Source organism: Strongylocentrotus purpuratus, unplaced genomic scaffold (assembly GCF_000002235.5).
Source record: "Strongylocentrotus purpuratus isolate Spur 01 unplaced genomic scaffold, Spur_5.0 spur5_scaffold_4, whole genome shotgun sequence".
Classification (NCBI taxonomy): domain Eukaryota; kingdom Metazoa; phylum Echinodermata; class Echinoidea; order Camarodonta; family Strongylocentrotidae; genus Strongylocentrotus; species Strongylocentrotus purpuratus.
The window spans coordinates 34281393-34301090 of NW_022145610.1; the positions used below are offsets into that span (position 1 = coordinate 34281393).

At 38.7% G+C, this 19698-nt stretch overlaps 2 protein-coding genes across 2 annotated transcripts; both read left to right on the top strand.

Moving 5' to 3' along the window:
* Window positions 1–1723: 1723 nt before the first annotated feature.
* Window positions 1724–12884, top strand: LOC575589 (negative elongation factor B). The gene is made up of 6 exons (XM_775981.5): window positions 1724–1774; window positions 4882–5794; window positions 6530–6632; window positions 7207–7302; window positions 7827–8318; window positions 10112–12884. The coding sequence occupies exons 2-6, from the start codon at window positions 4905–4907 to the stop codon at window positions 10241–10243; spliced, it is 1713 nt and encodes a 570-aa protein (XP_781074.3). The 5' UTR covers window positions 1724–1774; window positions 4882–4904; the 3' UTR covers window positions 10244–12884.
* A 454-nt stretch (window positions 12885–13338) lies between these two features.
* Window positions 13339–17278, top strand: LOC100892425 (coiled-coil-helix-coiled-coil-helix domain-containing protein 5). Its single transcript, XM_003727344.3, has 3 exons — window positions 13339–13482; window positions 14218–14358; window positions 15212–17278. Coding segments are annotated over exons 1-3 (318 nt in total). The 5' UTR covers window positions 13339–13480; the 3' UTR covers window positions 15387–17278.
* Window positions 17279–19698: the final 2420 nt, after the last annotated feature.

Here is a 19698-nt window from a genome sequence, read left to right on the forward strand (position 1 = left end):
CTTGCCACGCCTACGGCTTTAGTCAGGGAGTCAAGTTGTCTATTGTTGCAGTCCGCCTTGATGCAGTCCTGTTGTTGTTGTTGTTTTAGTTTATAGGCGTTTATCATTCAGAAGTGAATATTGACGCCTCTTCTCTTAGGATTTTATTCCTTTTGAAATTAGATTTACTTATTTTGATATATAGATTTGGATAAATTGGATTTTTAAAAGCTTAACTTTTGTTTAAGAATTCAGTGGCTGGCGAGCAAAAGGCTTATTGGCTATAGAACGCCCGAGGTAATCCATCTCTTAGCTGGTCTTCCCCTTGGGCGTTTGCCGTGATTGTATACATTTCCGTTGAGAAGGATGTGGGGTATCTTTTGGAATTCATTCTGTTGATATGTCCAAAGTATCTCAATCTTTTTGTGGCAACCCTGTCGATGATGGTTTCTTCCATGTTCAGTTATGTTCGTATGTGTGTATTTCTTATCCTGTTTAGTGCACAATATTAATCTTAGCCATGCTACTACTTGAGACTTCATTTTTGGTCCTCGTTTATATTTACCAAATAGGAAGCTGTTGAGACAAAATCCTTTTCTCTTTTTCTGCTGCGCCTTGTTCTGTTTTACTTTTCCGGTCAATTCAATAGTTTTTCACTCACCTTATTTCATTTTTGCATGTGTTCAATTAACGCAAATATCGCCCTCACACGAATTCCGTAATTCATAATTAAGAGAATAGCTAATTTAAAAACAAGGGGGATGTTAAGCGCCTATCCCAGCCATTATGTACACTATACCGAACGGGCTTCAAACCAACCTAAGCTACTTGCAATGGCCTTTAATTTTCTCGTAAGTCGAATTCTCGATCGGTGCTTTATCGACGTCGGTCTGGCTGCCAAAGACTTCACCGTGGCGATATTTCAGTTGTATTTTCACAACATGAGGGATTTACTTGGATTCGAATCCATTTTGAAGCAGCAGTGGCGTAATTTGGGGGTCGGAACAAAATCTGCATCACCACCAAGTAGCATGATGTGGGAGCGGTGGTGCGTCTCTCAAAATAGGGGGGCACCAACGGAAAAGGACACTTTCTGGAGAAAAAAAGGGCACCTACAAAGGGAAACATTAAAAAAAATCATTGGTTTATACCCCTATATCGTCATGATTGTAATTACACTTTACCAGGGGTGACATCAATATTAAAGGAAAGGAAAGGAAAAGGGGCGCGTGACAAAATAAAAGGGGCACTTCTCAGAGGTGAAAAGCGGCATTTAAGAGAAAGGGAAGGGGTTCTTATTACGAAGGTAAAAATGCACTTAAAACTGAAAGCGGCACGAGTCAAAGTATTAAAAAAAAGGGCAAAATATCAGAGGTGAAAAGGGGAACCTGGAATGAGGTGCCCAACAGGGAAGAAACGAGAGGAAAAGGACAGTTATTAGAAAAGAAAAGGGGCACTTGTCCTAAGGGGTCAGTTTGGGGGTAATAAATTGGGAGGCACAGAATCAAACACGGAATCAAACAACGCCTGTTTTAAACTTATAACTCCAAGACCCTAGTACTATTATGGATCATGGCCTTACCTTTTTTCTAATTAACATTGGTTACCAATTTTCAAAATTGAAATCATATAGGCCAATGTAGGCCTACGTGCACTGCCCTATCAAGTAGTGTTATTTGTGGTGTGTGTGGTATAAAAAAACGGCGGGATATTGTGTCCATAGCGCATGCGCGTATACAAATTGGCCTATGGAGGCCATCTTCGGGAAAAGTACACGCTATATAAACTCCGCCAGGTTTGTTTATATATAATTTCATTATTATTACTTTTCACTAGCTTTTACTCGATTTAATATATTCCTGAATATATGCCCGTAATCAATGATCCAGTTCTAAGACGTTTTGAAGTATTTAAAGGATGAATTTCATTCCTTCTTTGTAGCAGATGTTGCGTGTAATGTGAATAGCATTTTTCATTGTGGTCCCAGCCATTGAAATACGTGTCGAGCAAATAGAAGGGGGTGATGTTCTTGCGTGTTGCATGCAGTGACAGTGTTGCTGTTGCCTTTGTTGGTGTTCTGTAAAATTTGAATATTTACGCCTAGTCTGGTTCTGTAGTTTAATCAGTCGACGTAGTTGAGTTGTAATATTTTCTAGAAGGGGTATTTATGGGGGTGGGGGGGGGGTTCTGGTCTGAATCCGATGTCGATGATGGTAACTTGGTATTGGTAAGACTTAGACCGAATTTTCCGTCTCTTTCGTTCGTTAGCCTCTTATTGGGGTAGGGTCGGCCGGCTCTCTCTTTAGAGACGGAAGCCGTTTATACACATGTCCTTGCTAACGCCACGGCCAGTCCTGGTCGTAGCGTTTTGCCCCCAAAATCCCCCAAAATGTCATTTTACCTCGAGCATGTTATATTGTAAATTAGGCCTAGGCTATAATAAATCAGTTCCACTTACCAACTTGACTGAAATAATCAGTTTAATAGTCCCTTTTTAGGAAATTATGGGTCAAAATCGAAATCCATTTTGAAAATCTTATTTTATTCGCAACCTTCACACAACCCGTCAAAATCTACTTAACGACCTATAGAAAGCCATTTATGTAACTTCGGCAGACTCACAGTGCCGACGATCTCCGACCTGAGCGGCGGAAGGATACAAGAGAGAATATAACATGCTCGAGGTAAAATGACATTTTGGGGGATTTTGGGGGCAAAACGCTACGACCAGGACTGGCCGTGGCGTTAGCAAGGACATGTGTATAAACGGCTTCCGTCTCTAAAGAGAGAGCCGACCCTACCCCAATAAGAGGCTAACGAACGAAAGAGACGGAAAATTCGGTCTAGGTAAGACTAAGAACTAAGATCTAGACCGAAAGCTTCAGTCTCTATAATCGTTGGTTGTTCCACTGAGACTACGTCTGGCTCCACTAGACCTCCGGTTATAGAGACTGAACGATCGCCTATACCATCGTATGTTGATGATATCACGGCTAGATTTAGCAGCTAGGCCCCTCCCACAAACATGACAAACTTGCCACGGCCGTATTGTTATGCCCCCAAAATCCCCCAAAATGTCAGTTTACCTCGTCCATATCCAATTTTAAATTAGGCCTAGGCTATAATACATCGGTTCCACTTACTAACTTGATTGAAATAATCCGTTTAATGGTCCCTTTTAAGGAAATTATGGGTCAAAATCGACATCCATGTTGAAAATCTTGCAAGCCGTGTTAAACTCTCGCTGCCGTCAATCTCATCCCTTCTAGTCTACGCCGAAGGCAAAATGATTATGAAGGAAAAACTGTGCGCCATCTACACGTTCGTAATGGCGTTATCACAGTTTTTCCTTCATAATCATTTTGCCTTCGGCGTTGACGGCAGCGAGAGTTTAACACGGCTTGCAAGATTTTCAACATGGATGTCGATTTTGACCCATAATTTCCTTAAAAGGGACCATTAAACGGATTATTTCAATCAAGTTAGTCTACGTCTACGTCTACGTCTATGCTGGTACTCGTCAAAAGCCTTTTCAGCAACTAAACAAGGATATTGTAAGTGGAACCGATGTATTATAGCCTAATTTAAAATTGGATATGGACGAGGTAAAATGACATTTTGGGGATTTTGGGGGCATAACAATACGGCCGTGGCAAGTTTGTCATGTTTGTGGGAGGGGCCTAGCGGCTAAAATCTAGCCGTGATATCTTCAACATACGATGGTATAGGCGATCGTTCAGTCTCTTTAACCAGAGGTCTAGTGGAGCCAGACGTAGTCTCAGTGGAACAACCGACGATTATAGAGACTGAAGCTTTTGGTCTGGGTAAGATCTGGCCTTTCTGGGAATATTTTAACCATTTTATTTAGAAGGTCTATTTATTTTATTTTAATGCCATGGGTTAAAAGAATGTGAGGTTTGTGTCAATGCATGTGAAGCCAGAACTTCAGAAGCTAATTAAAAAGCTTTAAAAAAGGCTAAAAATTCAATGATTGTATCATTGATCCATCATCCACAATATATTATCATGACATGATTCATGTGTCGTAGACAATCCCTCGATCGTAGAGACAGATGTGATAATAGACCAGTTCACGGTTAGCACATCACTGCAATGACCCCGAATATCCACAGATCTTCAAAACATGAAGACGTCCCACTTTGTACATTTTGAAATAATCACTCCTACAGCGATATATAGATAACCTTTGTTTCCCCTTTTCAAAGAATACTTCCACCTGTGTATCATGGAGTTCATTGAATATGCATGAATGAATAATGATCACATAATTTTCATGAGCACGCATCCAGTATAACGTCTCAGTGTATTTCAAAATTTGTTCTGCAATGACCTTTATCTGCTCATGCTCAGACTGCAACCGTGAACTGGCTTATAAAGCCAGATAATGGCATATTAATGCCTTTATTAATGCCTTTATTAATAGATGGAGACAAATGAATATGAATTTCTTCTCTGGACTCTAGTTATGAGGATAGTCCTAGCTGTTATTTTGAATTCAGGTCTTGAGTTGAAAGGTCTTTTCCTCATGTATCGTTGTTCTCTTAAATTCTTACCCACAAGGTACATTTATCAATAGTTCAACTAAGTTCCATGACCATGTCTAAATGTTTGATAAGAATTTGGAACCTTGTATATAACTCGCCTTTTTTATATTGTTGATAACTTGTCAAATTATTAACATGTTGTCTATAGAGACTGGGTGGCTCCTGTATTATAGCCTATGGGAATGAAAATAATTTAGTAATCAATGGTTCAAGATGTTTTAAACAGACATTAAAAAAACTAATCTTTGGAATTTTGTGTGAAGGAGCATTCATTCTGTGAATGCATGTGTACACAGGCAGGTGCTGATAACTATTCTTTAAATTTTGTTCATGGCAGATTTATTGAGCACAGCTGACACCATGGCTGGATTTGAGGAAGTAGGTATTGCTGGGAGCGTTCACCTCCGTGAGGCCCTGACCAATTGCACAGATCCCCTCCAGGCCATCGAGGACTTCCAGTCAGAAAATGGCATCCTTCTCCCAACCCTCCAACCAGCCCTCCCTCTCCTGGATCTCCACATGATCCAACGATTTGCGTTTCACCATTCCATCATGGAAGAGCTCCGGGAGAAGCTCATGTCCAGGGCGCAGGAGCTTGCCAAAAGTGACACCAAAGGGCGCTTCAAGACTATTGAGGATCTCCTCTCAAAGTGCTTTCCTCTGATCAGGGTCAAGAGTATCCAACCAGTGGTGATGTCCGTCATGAAATGTCTTCCAAAGATTCCTGAGAAGTACCTGACTGTTCTTGTGGAGGATAGGAGTCTGTACGATGTGGCCTCCATAGAGGTCAAACAGCAGATATGGCAGCGGAATCCATCGCTCTTTGGTGACGAGGTCTCACCACTCCTAACAGACTACATCAAGAATAAAGAGTCTGTGCTGTTTGGTAGTGAGGCAGTCAACTCCCAGATGTTCTTTCTTGTGTCACCAAAGATGAGACGGCAGGGCCACGTGGTCCAGAAACTCACAGGAATGGTAGGGAAGAGCGTAAAGCTCTTTGACATGGTGCTACAGTTTTTACGAACACTCTTCCTCAGCACAAGGAACATGCATTACTGCACGCTGAGAGCAGAACTTCTGATGTCCCTGCATGATCTGGAGATCCATGAGATTTGTACAGAGGATCCGTGCCATAAGTTTACCTGGACACTTGATGCGTGTGTAAGGGACAAGCAGGTGGACGATAAGAAGGCAAAGGAGCTGCAAGGGTTTTTGGATGGTGTGCGAAGGGGACAAGAACAAGTTCTAGGGTAAGTTTCAGTCACCGTGGCATCGTTTCATGAAACTTTCATAACATTTGTTAAGTTTAATACATGGATTTCAATGGTATGTTGGTGAACTTGTAATTACAGTGTACATGTACAGGTATGACATTTTCGTGAAATGCTACCCTGATCCCCAGAGAAATGTTAAGGCAGGCATAAAATGGGTGGCTTAGAACAAACAGACCATTATGTTTTGTGATGTTTGGTTCTCACAGTGAAGAAAACACCAGAAATGTAATTGAATAGATTGAATTCTTGTTTTGAATGTTCCTCTGTAAACTCCTTCATAAATTGTTTATTCCTTATTTTTCTTCTTTTGTATACATGTATACTCTATCATCTGGTTGTTGACAATTGGTCATATTGGCAGTCACTGTAAAATATAGAGTTCCAAATAGACCAATCAGATTGATCCTACTGTCACTAACCTTATTCGTTCTGTAATTTATTCAATAATGTCCGGCTCCTGAAAAGGTAATGAACACATTTTTGAATTTTTGCAAGTGTACTATTACATAGTAAGGGTTGAAAAAAAATTGGTAGGGTTATTAATTCAAAGATTTATTCTCATACAATTAATTCTTCTTTTCCCACACAAAACTTTTAAATTCCCACCATTTACGAGCCCATTCTTTAACGTTTTGAATCTGTCAACCTGCGATATAAATTTTATCAGTAATTTCTTAAGTTTTCTCCATTCTACACACTTGTTTTTGACAGTGATTTATCCATGATCCTGTGTGACCCATTTGCTGTACACACCCTAGCAACCAGTGTCATCCGACACATGACCAGCCTTATCAACCAAGACAAGCTTCCAAGGGTACGTATGATATTACTTATTCTGTTAACAGCCAGAAGGGAGTTAAGTGTGTGAAAAAAGCTTAGAACTTACCACCCTTCTGGCTCTCATCAAATGACTCCTTCATCCCTTTAAAGCCCCACTGCACTACTTATAGCTACAGTACTTGCACCCTGTATATATAGCAAACAATGCCTATTTGGTGCCTGTCGGTCCCCCATGATCCCCTTTTTCTTATGTTGATTGAGAGCTGAGTTCATTTAGTTTTAGTTTGTACATTTTGCTAAGCCACTTTTGATATTTGCAGTGTTATGCACATTACAATTTGTTAAAAGAAATAGACCTTAATCCATGTACATTGTAGTCCATGTCTTGGCAGGTTGTTGACATACTTTAAAAAACGCCTTATCTGAGAAAAATCTAGTCCAGTTTCATATTATGTGATCACTTAAACTTAATAATTAATACTGATCTTACCCACATTTGAAGTATTCTTGCATGTCTTGGTCTTTCTTGTTAATCTCTAAAGTTAATAACTAAATTGCTTGCACAGAACAGTAAATTTCATGAACTGCTTTGTTGTTATTTTGTACAGGACAGTCCAGATCTAACATCCCTTCTTCGTATGCTCTCCCTTGGACTTGGTGCCTGGGATATGCTGGACAGCCAACGGTTTAGAGAGCCTAAATTGGTTAGTGTTTATTTTTTCATTCTATCAGATTTGTCACAAAATCATTCTTACGTAGTATTTGCAGGTGATCTGCACTTCATCTATATCAGTCTAATCTCTGTATGATGAGTTGTGAAGGCATTGCATTTATTTCCAATGTCCAAGATTTGAAACAGAATGGAATGTCATGATCCATTGCATAATTTGTTGAAAGCAAAGGGGGTTCTTCTTAAAACCATAAGTAATTGTTATGATCTATTTCCAACATTATTTACAATGTGTTCTGCAAATTCGTTCCAAATTCACAAAGAATTAAAATTACTCTTTTGAGTGCTCAGCTCGCAGCCCTGTATACTTACTGGTTTTGTATGATTTTTTTGTTTAAAACTTTTATTACTTTGTTTTAAAATTTCGAAATAAATTGTGGATTGAGAAACCTTTTTACTGTGGCTAAATTGATGTATATTCACCATTTTTTTTATATATTCATATGCAGAGGTTATACAATCACGTGTACTTATTCCTTTTGTTTCCTTTTATACCAGGAAAATGATCTCATCCTGAAGTTCTTGCCCGCTCTCTTGTCCCTCCTCGTTGATGATCAAATGAGAATTGTCAACCGCCGTCTCAACGACACCGGCGACGATTCCGACCTGAAGACCCTTCCTGCATTCCTTCTCAAGTACATTCGACGAAACAAGATCGGCGCAACGCTCATCCTGTACTATGTCTTACATGTGACCAGTAAACGAAACAAAGATGCCCTCGCAAGGGCCCTCCCAAACATTGTCAAGATGGAGGGTGACTTATCGTTCAACGATATCTTCCTGCATCCATTTGTTGCCCAGTTGTCTGTTCTAATTGATGACTTTTCTTCGGACTCCTTCTGTGAGATCATCTTTGATGGGTTTCTACTGCATGGTGTGTCCAGAGAGAATGTAGCAAGGCATTCCCTCAGGCTGATGGAGTTTGTCTTTCACAAGCTGCCGGCAGCTAAGCTCTCCAAACTCCAGAATGCCCTTGAACCTAAGCCAGAGGTAAAGCAGAATTTTGTCTTGATATTGGTGAATAAGAAAAGATACAGAGTTGGAGATATCCTTTGTCAAATTAAAGGGAGTGTATCATGGGACATACTGGTTAACGCCATCTACGTCTTCTTTTGGACAACTGCACATAAGCGAATGGTCTTGATTAACTGGGTCAGCGCGCGCTAGCGTTCGCGAAACAGACCGAAGTGCTCCTCACATTTCGGTGTAGCGTATTTTGCATGCATGTGAATGCTGCGGTCGCGTCGTCCGTAGTCGTAGTATACCCGATTGGCCCCGGGTAGGGCTACGGGAAAGACACATAGTCTCGTCATGATACACTCCCTTTAAGGCCTTGGTCAGATATGATGCAGCAAACCTGGGGCGCTGTTATTGTAGATAAAGCGTTACATTTTCACATAAAATTCTGTATCTTATAACACAGAGCTCAGTGAATATGTGTAGAACATTTGGTGAGTGTAGTTTCATTCATTCTCACGTAATAAAATTCATGGCAGGTTGTTTTTACAGTGATTTTAATACTGTGTCAGGCGCGTACGCAGGGGGGGTGTTTGGCAGCTAAGCCCCCCCCCCCCCTTTGGGATTTTTATGTGTGTAAACCCCCCTAAAAATCCCTAAAACCCCCCCCCCCCCCCCCCCCCCCCCCCTTTGGATTTTTTTTTTTTTTTTTTTTTAAATTATTAAAAAAAAAAAGAAAAAAAAGAAATACCCCCATGACTGACCTAAGAAAGGTGACCTTACCCCCCCCCCCAAAGGAACAAAATGTCAAATTTTCAAATTTCGAGACCAAAAAAAAAAAAAAAGTGTCCGCTTACCCCCCCCCCCCCCCCCCCACTGAGCGACTTTTTGGCCGGCGCGATTTTCAAATTTTTCTGAGTCGTTGCGAAATTTTGGACCCGATTTTAAAACCCCCCCCCCCCCCTTGAAAAAATCCTGCGTACGCCACTGTACTGTGTCATATCTGAACTAGCCTGAACTCTTTATCTGCTTTGTCAACTAATGGAACAAACAGTAAATTGCCACAATCAACATTTCTGACATATACAATGTGCAGGCCTTAAAGTTCAATATTTTTAGGGCAAGGCCACTTTTCTGTAGGGCACATTCCTATATTACTACACAAATAGAAAGAATTGGAAAGGGCACAACAAATCTCCAAGGCCAATGAGAGGGCATTGAGGCCATGGCCTTGGTGGGCTTGGATCAATTTAAGCCCTGAAAGTGCATGTTATATAATATTTGGTTATTTACAGTGAGGATTCCAATCCATAACAGATAAAGGAATACAAGCAAACTCAGAGATGTGCAATGTACAGTACATGTATTTCAAATGTGATACTGCTATATCTTGATAGAGAATATATACTGAGGATGTTATTATTTGAAGAAAACTGATTACAAGTTATTCCACAGAAAAATGTTGCAATGCCTTGAGAAAACTCAAGAAATGTTCTTTTTTTTAGCTTATTTGTTACTATTTGCAACTGAAAAAAATGATACACAGCAGACATTAGTTAAAGGAGAAAGATACAATGTATAAAGAATGCGTAAGGAAAAAAATCACGAACTACATAACATAGGCTATTTGAGACAGCAAATAAATTTGCATTTGTACTGTGCATTATTTATTTTTTGTAATTATTATTTAATGGTCAAAATATCAGTAAGCTGTTCAGGAGAATAAATTTTATATTTTCAATATATATTCAAGCTGCCGGAGATCACCTGTCTCTAATATTGTAACAATATATAAATTCTGTATTCTTTTTGCTTGTGTCTTACAGCACAGCCAAGCGGTTCGTGATCTGTACAGCTCGGTGATGGAGAAGATTAACTCTCACACTCCCAGTCCAATCAAAGTCCCTGAACCTATTGACTCGCCCCTGATGAGCGTTCCGACACCTGCGCCCTTATGAGCAGCTGACAATGGCGCTATGATGATGAATTGAAATGTGCACCATCTCCGCTGGAAGAACTTGTGTTATAATTGCTTCAATACGATATGCCCTGAGGGGTATAGAGGGCTAGCGATGTAATTTCTTCAGTGCATCTGTTGAGAAAGAAGAGAAAGATTGTCCACACGGAGCCAGTTGATGCTATGTTAGGTAGGGTGGCATGACAATACTTCAAGCTATAAACCATTTCATTGCAAAAAGAGCATGTGTATCTGCATCAACAAGTATGATCCCTGCTAGTAGAGTGGTAGTATACCATCATGCAGTAGAAGCAAGCAATGTAATTTCTTTTTCATGTGAAAGAAGAGAGGATTTGTCCACACGGAGCAAGTCAGTGCTGTGATAGGCAAGATGACTTTCCTCCAAGCAGTACCCCATTTCATAGCAAAAAGAACTTATGCAGCTGCTTCAATAATATTACTCCAGATAGTAGAGGTATATCCTCCCATCTTGCAATAGGAGAATTGCTGATGATGTTGTATCTTCATTGCATTTCTTGAGTAAGAATAGGGACATTGTCCACACTAAATCAGTTGGATCATAGGCCATCCTGTTAAAGGCAGGATGAACTTAACCGGTTAACTACTCAAATATCTCATTCCCTAATACAGGAACAACCTGGTTCTGGTGGGCAATAGGTCACCATACTTCAAGCTCTGGCTTCTTCTATTTTCTATTTAACAACTTAACAATGTCATAATTGTTATAGGGACACACAGATCAATTCGGAATGTGTGTCAGATGAAAGTGCTTGAATAATTGTGTTCCGTCATTGTCTCATTACAGCATAATTAAGATGATCTCCTTCCAACTTGCTGTCTTAGGCCAAATTTCTTGATGTAGTATGATTGTGGTGGTAATTGATAACGTTTTTGCTCTATTGCTTTAATGTCAATCATGTACAGTAGCATTCAATGCATCTGTATTAAAGGTACTATGTCCAATTTGCAGGCCCCCAAAAATAGAAAGGTTAAATTCCAATGGCATTTGAAAGACTATACTAAAGTAATATAGAACTTCCCTCCAAACGAAGGGGCTGGAAAATGGCTTTTAGTGAGAAATTAACGACCATTAGTTGTCAAATCGACTTAAGTGATTTGCAATCACCTAAGTAATAGTCTAATTTTCAGACCGAATGGTCGTACGTTTTGTGCTGCACAGCATCTATACCCTGGAAAAGAAAAGTGAGGACTTTGTATTAACTTGGTGGTTTTGACACTTGCTGGCAAGTGTAATTGTTTAAAACTAAGTCATATAATTCAATGAGAAATCAATGTTGGGATAAAAAGAAGTCTTGAACTTGGCACAAAACTTGGCGATGTGCTTTAAACTGTTCACTTAATAGTGCCCTTATACTGTTAGAGGGGCCAGCAAACTTTGCAAACAATGCTAAAATGTTTGTCGAATACTGCTGGCATGATTACATTGTGAAAAAAACTGGAAAGATTGGTTATATAATAGTATAGAGGAATTAGAGTACACTGAGTGGTTTTGGAATAATGAAAATGAAAAAAACATTTACCTAATTTACAGCACACACAGAAAATGGGACTACACACATATGGCATGAAAGTTAGGTCTAAACTTTACAGCTATCTCTCATTTCAAATATGAAGGCATCTGAAACATTTCGACTATGATAATCTTCCAAACTGACATAAGTTTCGTACTGTGCCTAGCATAAGGACGCAAACACAATTTTGGTCTTGCTTTTCAATGTTTTCCATTTTGCAATGGTAGGGTAAAGGAAAGACACATACAGAGAAGTGATTATACAACTGTTAACAATTTAGACGATTTATGAACCGAGATGTAGTCAAGTACAAAACCAAAAAAAATTAAAATGCTTTTTTGAAAAATAATACACCTCTGCTGGCATTGCATCAGTTTGGGTCCTTCTGCTGCGCACATAACTTGAAGCCACTTTGGAGACTACTATCTCTGCATGGGCAGATATTGGTCATTGGTATAAAAATGGAAAACCCATTGAGACAACTGCTGGATATGTGAAGTACTAAATTTGTATGAAAGTTATGTAATCATTATTCTTGAATGAATTGGCCATACATCCTATGATACACAGGGGGAGTACTCTTTTCATAAGGGCAAACAAAAGATGTTTGTGAAGGACCTCTATCACTTTGGCAGTGATTATTCTAAAAGGCACAAATGGACGTCTCCATGTTTTAAAAGATCTGTGGATATTTTTATTGGTGGTGGTTTTACAAGTACTATCTCCAAAATTGCTTAAAAATTATAGCAAGGGGAAGAGGAGAAGGCTGTAAGGGGGGTGGGGATAATGACCCTTCTGGAAAGAATTTTTTTTTTTAAAGGATATCTTTATTTTAATTGAGAGACAATCATTTAAAGGTTTATACCAAATGTTGGAATTTCTCCCCTCCCCATGAATCATGTGGCTAATTGATGTTGGCAGGCAGGTTTAGAATGAGCGGCTGTATTTTATTGCTAATCTAATACTTGATTATTTAGAATGTTATGTTGTCTATTTTGTGTGTAACATCATCTGCAAGTCGTAGACTTCAGCGTTCTGTTTTCTTTTATTGCTAAAACCACCTTGATAAATAAAGAAATATAACTGCTATTTTGCTTCATGATTGTGTTATTTGATGTTGTTGCGGTAGAAGGATGTTGAAATGAGAGTGAAAGAGGGGTCAAGATATGGAGAGAGGTACAGAGAGGGGGTGGGAGTCACAGGGAGGGGGAGAAGGAAGATTAGATCCATTGTAAACAGAGAGAGAGGGGAATAGAGAAGGAGAGAGAGGGCTAGATGGGAGTCGAATAGGATGGGGAGAGGGAATTTTAGATACACTGTATAATAAAGAGTGGAATATTATGGAGAGGTACAGAAAGAGGGCGAGATACACTGTGTAGTAAAGAGAGAGAGAGGAATAGAGAAGGAGAGAGTAGAACATGGAGTGGGAGAGACGGAGAGACAAGGGGATACTAAATTATATGGAGGACAATGTAATTTCTCGTCGAAAATTTGATCCAGTTGAGATATAGCGCCATCTATCGTCAGCTTACCGTTATGATGTAGCCTTTTTTCAAGATCAATTTATATGTTGTTTCGCAACAAGGGAAACGTCTTTCATCAGAAATTTCCAAAGGATTTACCTCATGCGTTGAAATAGACTGCCGGAAATCTTTCATATCAGGAGCTTAGAATTTTAAAATACAATGTAAGTATGGGATTTTAATTTAAAGCTATCCATGTCATTATTAGAGTGCAACATTCACTTCAGTGGTGTTAAGCAAAGTCCCACATGTAGCGAATCGTGTTAGTTGATATGTAGGCAACCTTGAACATCATAAACATGTTTATATTATGTGATTACTTCTAGTACTTCAATGGAACCCTACTTCTTCTTCTTCTTCTTCTTCCTCTTCTTTTTGAGTACAGACCTCTTTACAGAGTATTATTGTACTAGTCTAGACAAAATCTACACCGGGTTTCCCTCTAGCCTACTCATCATGCTCATTATAGACTATACAAATAGTCTAGATTCTAGTGCAGTGGGTTCTTAACTTGCAAAGGTAGTGACTCTTCTCTACACGGTGCCTCCATTTAACGTCCTATCCGAGGGACGGAGTGTTTTCCACTTGACATAACCTGAATCTATAAACAAGGGAAGGGGCACGTTAACACACAACGCAGGCTTCAGTCATCCGCTTGGGTGGGAGTCGAACCCGGGATCTTTGGTTCGACAGACGGACGCTTTACCGATGGCCGACTAAGCCAACTCGCCTCCCTTGTGAAATAAGATAATTATTGACTTTCATTGTGTTTGTAAGTTATCTTGCAAGGTCTTTTCTTCCACACTCTTTTAATTTATGCAATTAATACTCGATGGACAAAATCAAGTTTGACAAAATCTTAAAAATATAATATCTAAATCATGTCTTCCTCAATCCAGGGAAGCTGTTGTGTCGCTTGTTCTGAAATACTGCGGTAAGGAGTTAGAGGAGTATGGTAACTGTGTTGCCTCATACCCTGAGAACTGGCAGAACAAGTGTAAGGACCTCGGTGAAGCGGCATCAGCATGCTCCAGTACTCAGTAAGTATCTTCTCTTTGATTTGTTAGGTACTGGACAATTCTGAAATTAATTTCTGTAATTCATTGGAATTTATGGATGCTTGCTTTCCCCTAATTATGAAACTATAATACTTTTCCCTGTTTTGAGTTATCATTGTACTTTATAATGAGAAGACATGTAGAATGCATAAACAAGTTTTTGCCTTTACAGACAATCCTCTGAATAAAAGATTTACATTGATACTCTTGGGCATGTAATAGCATGTACGCATGTATGTTCAGGTCAAACTTACTGAGGCATTAGTATTTGTGCTGTTTGCTGCACGTGCACATTCTTTCTTTTTTTTAGCATTGTAGGACAAAAAGTATTCTTCATGATGATCTCATCATTCTCATGTTCCCAATAGGATAAATAATAGTTCACATCTTTTGACTAAATGATGACGCCTAACATGCCATACATGTCACTGTTGTCCAGTGTTTTTTCAATGTTTGTGGTTTTCAGCAAGATTGATGAATTCGCTATAATGTTGATGATTCTAAAACCTCGTTATAGATAATTGTTTCTCATTACATTCATTCAGACTATCTTCTCAGTTTCATTTTTATTGAAATGGCAAGATTAATAATCCACATAATCCAATAAAGCAGGACTGCACTACTTTTAGCTAGGCAAATTGCAAATTGCCTAGCAAATAATGCCTAAGCGTTAAACATGATCGCCATTTTCTTAGGGTATGTTAATTGAGAGCTGATTTGATGAGATAACCACCTGTCAGTGACCATGAAGGGAGGTCTAATCTCTCCTGGCCAAATTAGTGCAGCCAGGCTTGAAACAATAGTATTTATTACATTTATGATTTTGTCATTACAGCCCTGCAGTTCAGAAGATCCAACATGACTGTGCCAGTGAATACCAGCAGTATGACGAATGTCTGAAAAGCAATCCTCAAGATGTCACCAAATGTGTGAATCAGCTCCATGAATTCATGAACTGTGCCGAGAAGTGCGCCTCTAGAATACAGAACGCCTATGTAGAAAAGTCATGATGATTGCTGTATTCTATCCAGCTATGAGTTTCAATGCTACACCTCGTTATTTATTCCATGTGTGAAGAGGATTCATAACTTCTAGATGATGGAATATGTTGCAGCAAGTTTGATTGAAGAGAGGGAGGTGATGAGATGCAATATGTATATTGAGCTATATTATGCAATTTTAATTACTTCTTTGTATACTTCTCTGTCCCTAATCAGTATTCAGTATCTTGGTGATTGTTACATCTTTAACATTTGTCATGTGGCGGGCAAAAGGGCACAGAGGAATAAAAATGATCTGCTTGGAAAAGTACATTTCTAGTACCGGGTAATGAATATTTTGCCTTTTTACTACATAAACATGTTAGACATATTTCAGTCAGAGCATTGTCAATTCTTTTACAGTTATAGCATAGGTAATGACTTCTATATTATCTTATTTCTTATCTGTGCATTACCAAACAAACAAATCTATATTCTCACGCTTTTGCCAGGCATATGACATGGAGGATTCCAAGCATTGCAGAATTACATTTCCAATTTTCCAGCCAATTTTGAACAAAGAAATTTGTAGACATTTTATTAAATATCTATAAATTAATGATAAAATGTATACTAATATGAGGTAGTTCACAAATGTTGAATTTCCTATCAATCATTCTTCAAATCTATAAAATATAAAAGAATTTAAAAAAAGCTTTGTTATGGAGTGACCAAAAAATGATGTTCTATGTCATTCCGTAACGGACCTATATAAAATTCAATATTTTCATAAATTAGATGAATGGTAGATATAAAACCCATATGTTGTGAAAGTACCTTACATAAGTATCATATCATTAATTTATAGATTTCATTAAAATGTCTCTTATAATCTTCATTCATAGCAGTTAGAATTGAACACAACCCGTATGCTTTGATGTGCTCTATTTTTCTAGCAGAATGACTAAAAGAGGACTTTTCAAACAGTAATTTAGTTAAATACATACTGCCCTCCAAAATTTTGGGTACATCTGTGGTTGAACTGATTATCACAATCATCCACATTTTATTTATCATAAGATTTGTAGCAATGAATGCAAAATAATATCGAACTGAAGAGTAGACATCAGCATCCAAGTTGACACAAGTTTAACAATTATTGTTGAGCATTTCAGGAGGCTGTCATGTATTTTAAAAAGGCAACCTTCCCCTCCACCCCACCCCCTTAGCGTAAGGAGGTCACTGGATTGGTCAATCAAGTGTCCACTCGTCATTTTGATACCAAATTGTTGCAGTGCCACAAGTCTGATGGTAAATAGAATGAGGATGATTATCGAACAGTCAGATCTCACAAAAGTGTGAACTGATGTATCTTTGATTGTCTTAAATTTGTTTGTTCAGTGTAAACATTACATAAACATTTTAAATTTTAAGGCCAATGTGAGGAATACATCAAGCTCTTTTTGATGGTGGAATACAAATACAAAGACTTGCTAGATACTTGGCATTTTTAGTTCTAGTACCTGAAGTACCATGTGTCTAAAAATAGAAATTTAAACCATGAGATCAAATTATCCCTAGAATGTGTTTTTGTGATTTTTGTTTTATTGTCTTCAATCATGATACCAAAGATATCTCAGATTTTTTATTCTGATTGTATCTAGGAATGCAGCTTCGCTTTCTGACTTGTGAAGTGCATACTTTAAAGTTTCAAATACATGTACTTTACAGATTGCTGTGAACATATTTTTAATGAAATGTACATGTCATTCTTTTTACATCATGTAACATGATTTTGATTTCAATCAAAATATTCTTCTTGTATTGAAAATTGCAAACGATGTTGTTTGTGTGTGCCTGTGTGTATTTATGCACAACCAAGTTACTATGATTGAATATAACTTCTATATTGTCAAAAACAATGTTGTGTTTTTAATTGCATGAAGTGTTGTTTCAATCCATCACAATTCAGAGTTATGATAAAGTAGATTTAGTAATACAATGCAAAGAATAAATTGTTGGTAATAGTTAATGAAGATGGAGGAATATTGGACTAGAGACAGAGGGAGAGACCCAAACAAATTGCGGTAGAAGAGGAAGAGAGAGAGAGAGAGAGAGAGAAAATAGAGAGAGAGAGAGAGAGACAGACAGACAGACAGACAGACAGACAGACATAGAGAGGTTAGGGCAAGAGGGAGTGGAGAGAAAGAGCGTTGTGGGTGTAGACAGAGTGATAGCTTTTTAATTTAAAAAAAAGGAAATGGTGATTGAATAATTATTGTTGACAGGAAGATATAGATGAGTAAGGTGAAAAAGTGAAGGAGAGGAGAGGGAGGGAGGGAGAGAGACGGAGGTTGGGCAGGGGTATACTTTGGAAGAGAACGTAACGGATTTCAATTTAATGTTCATCCTTATTATTGCCACTTGTGGGGGGGGGGGTCATTGAGTCATGGTTTGATGAAGGATCTAAATTATGTTAAGGATTAAACTATTGCTCGATATGCTTTGCAGAACTTATGGAGGAAAACGAATTGAAAAAAAATAACAATTCGTGGTAATCTACTTTCCTGTTGCAATGTATCATAATATGTGGCGCCATGTGACCAATGTGAGATTCAGTCTCAAAATCACTCCAAATAATTGATTTTGTCACAAAAGCAATCTCACAGAGTAATTCTATCAAAGCATGCTGTAGAAGTTCATTTCATTGAAAAAATAAACATTGACGCTAGTAACCATTTCAGAATGTTGATTTATCTTTCAGCCTTATATTCTGTATTACAACACAAAGGGTATATGAAAAAGCATATTTTGTATTATTTTGTATATTCTTTTGTCTCATACAATTAGTAAATCATTTATCAGAGACTGACAGATCTCTTGCTTCTCTTCTTGCACGAAACCTAAAATTCGATCAGCGCGCGCGTTAATCTTCCGCGGTTTCTTTGAATGGTCAGTTGAAAGACATCACGTGGTTTGAGCAGACAAACGAATAACATTTGAGATGTTCAGTGCTTACACCGAAATCGAATTAACGCCCTCTCACACCGCCTGGCGAAAATAATCGAATCACCGATGGAGATTGAAGTGTCTCGATACAAACTAATCTCAATAGTCTAAAATCAAATTGCATATACTAGTTGTTGATAGGTAGGGCAAACATTAAGACTTTTCCTCCCTAACGACAGGTTATATATGATATTTGTATTCTGACTATTAAAATACAGTTATTCGTAACAAGTGAATGAAATAATTCGTGTCGAGGTACTCAAGTACAAGTTGGTTGAATTACTTAAATGGCCTATTGTCTATCGCCAGGATCGTAGCCACGGGGGGCACGTGCCCCCCAAATTTTCCAAGATCAGTTGAACATTTTAGACCCCTCCCCAGGACGTCGATCAATAACATGTATGTGCCCCCCCCCCCCCCCCCAAAAAAAAAAAAGATCAAACTCTGGCTACGACCCTGCCTATCGCCACACATATACATATATTATAGGTCTATATACATACCAGCAGCGGTTCTAGAAGGGAGCTTTGGGTAGTGGCAAATGTGGATTACAGTCCTGCCAACGGGCGTTAGTACCGGGCTGGGATTCGAACCCTCAACCCTAGAATTGAGATTCAAGTGAATACACAACTATATCCCGACACATCCATATTCCTACAATACACACGATGTAACTGCAACTATAACTAACAATGGATAATATAATGGAGGAAAGTTTTGATGGTGAGTGATGGGGGGTGGGGGGGGGGGCAAATAAAAGGGAGAGAATTCAGAGGACGGAAGCGTATACAGTGTGTGTCTCGCATTTGTTCGTTTTGTCTGTTGATTGATTGTTTGTTTGTTTATTTGTTTGTTCATCTGTTTGTTTGTTTAAAATTTACGTGTGTAAGGGGCCTCCATAAATATTTCATATTGCGCAACTTTATCTTTATTTTTCTTACGCTGTTTTGTTCACATTCTTTCTATCCCACCCCTCCTCTACCTCTCTTTCTCCCTTCTTAAGAATTCGATGTGGGAGCAGGAAAATTGCCCTCTCCTGGCACGACACTCTTACGGTTGGGTTCCATGTGGTTTTTTAGAACTTGGTTTCTATAAGCTCGAGAGGTACATGCTCTCCGAGCTTCCATAGCAACGCGACGCCCCGAAATTGCCCATATGTGGTGACAAGGTCTCGCGGGGGTCACATTGCATACAAATGGTACGGACTGCGGTCTGACTGCATGTATCACCACACGGTGATCCCGCTTCAGACATCTTGGTTTCCATGACAACCACCCACGCGTAGAATAAAGTGGTATCTCTGATGGAGAAAAAAACTGCGCTTCGTGTCGTG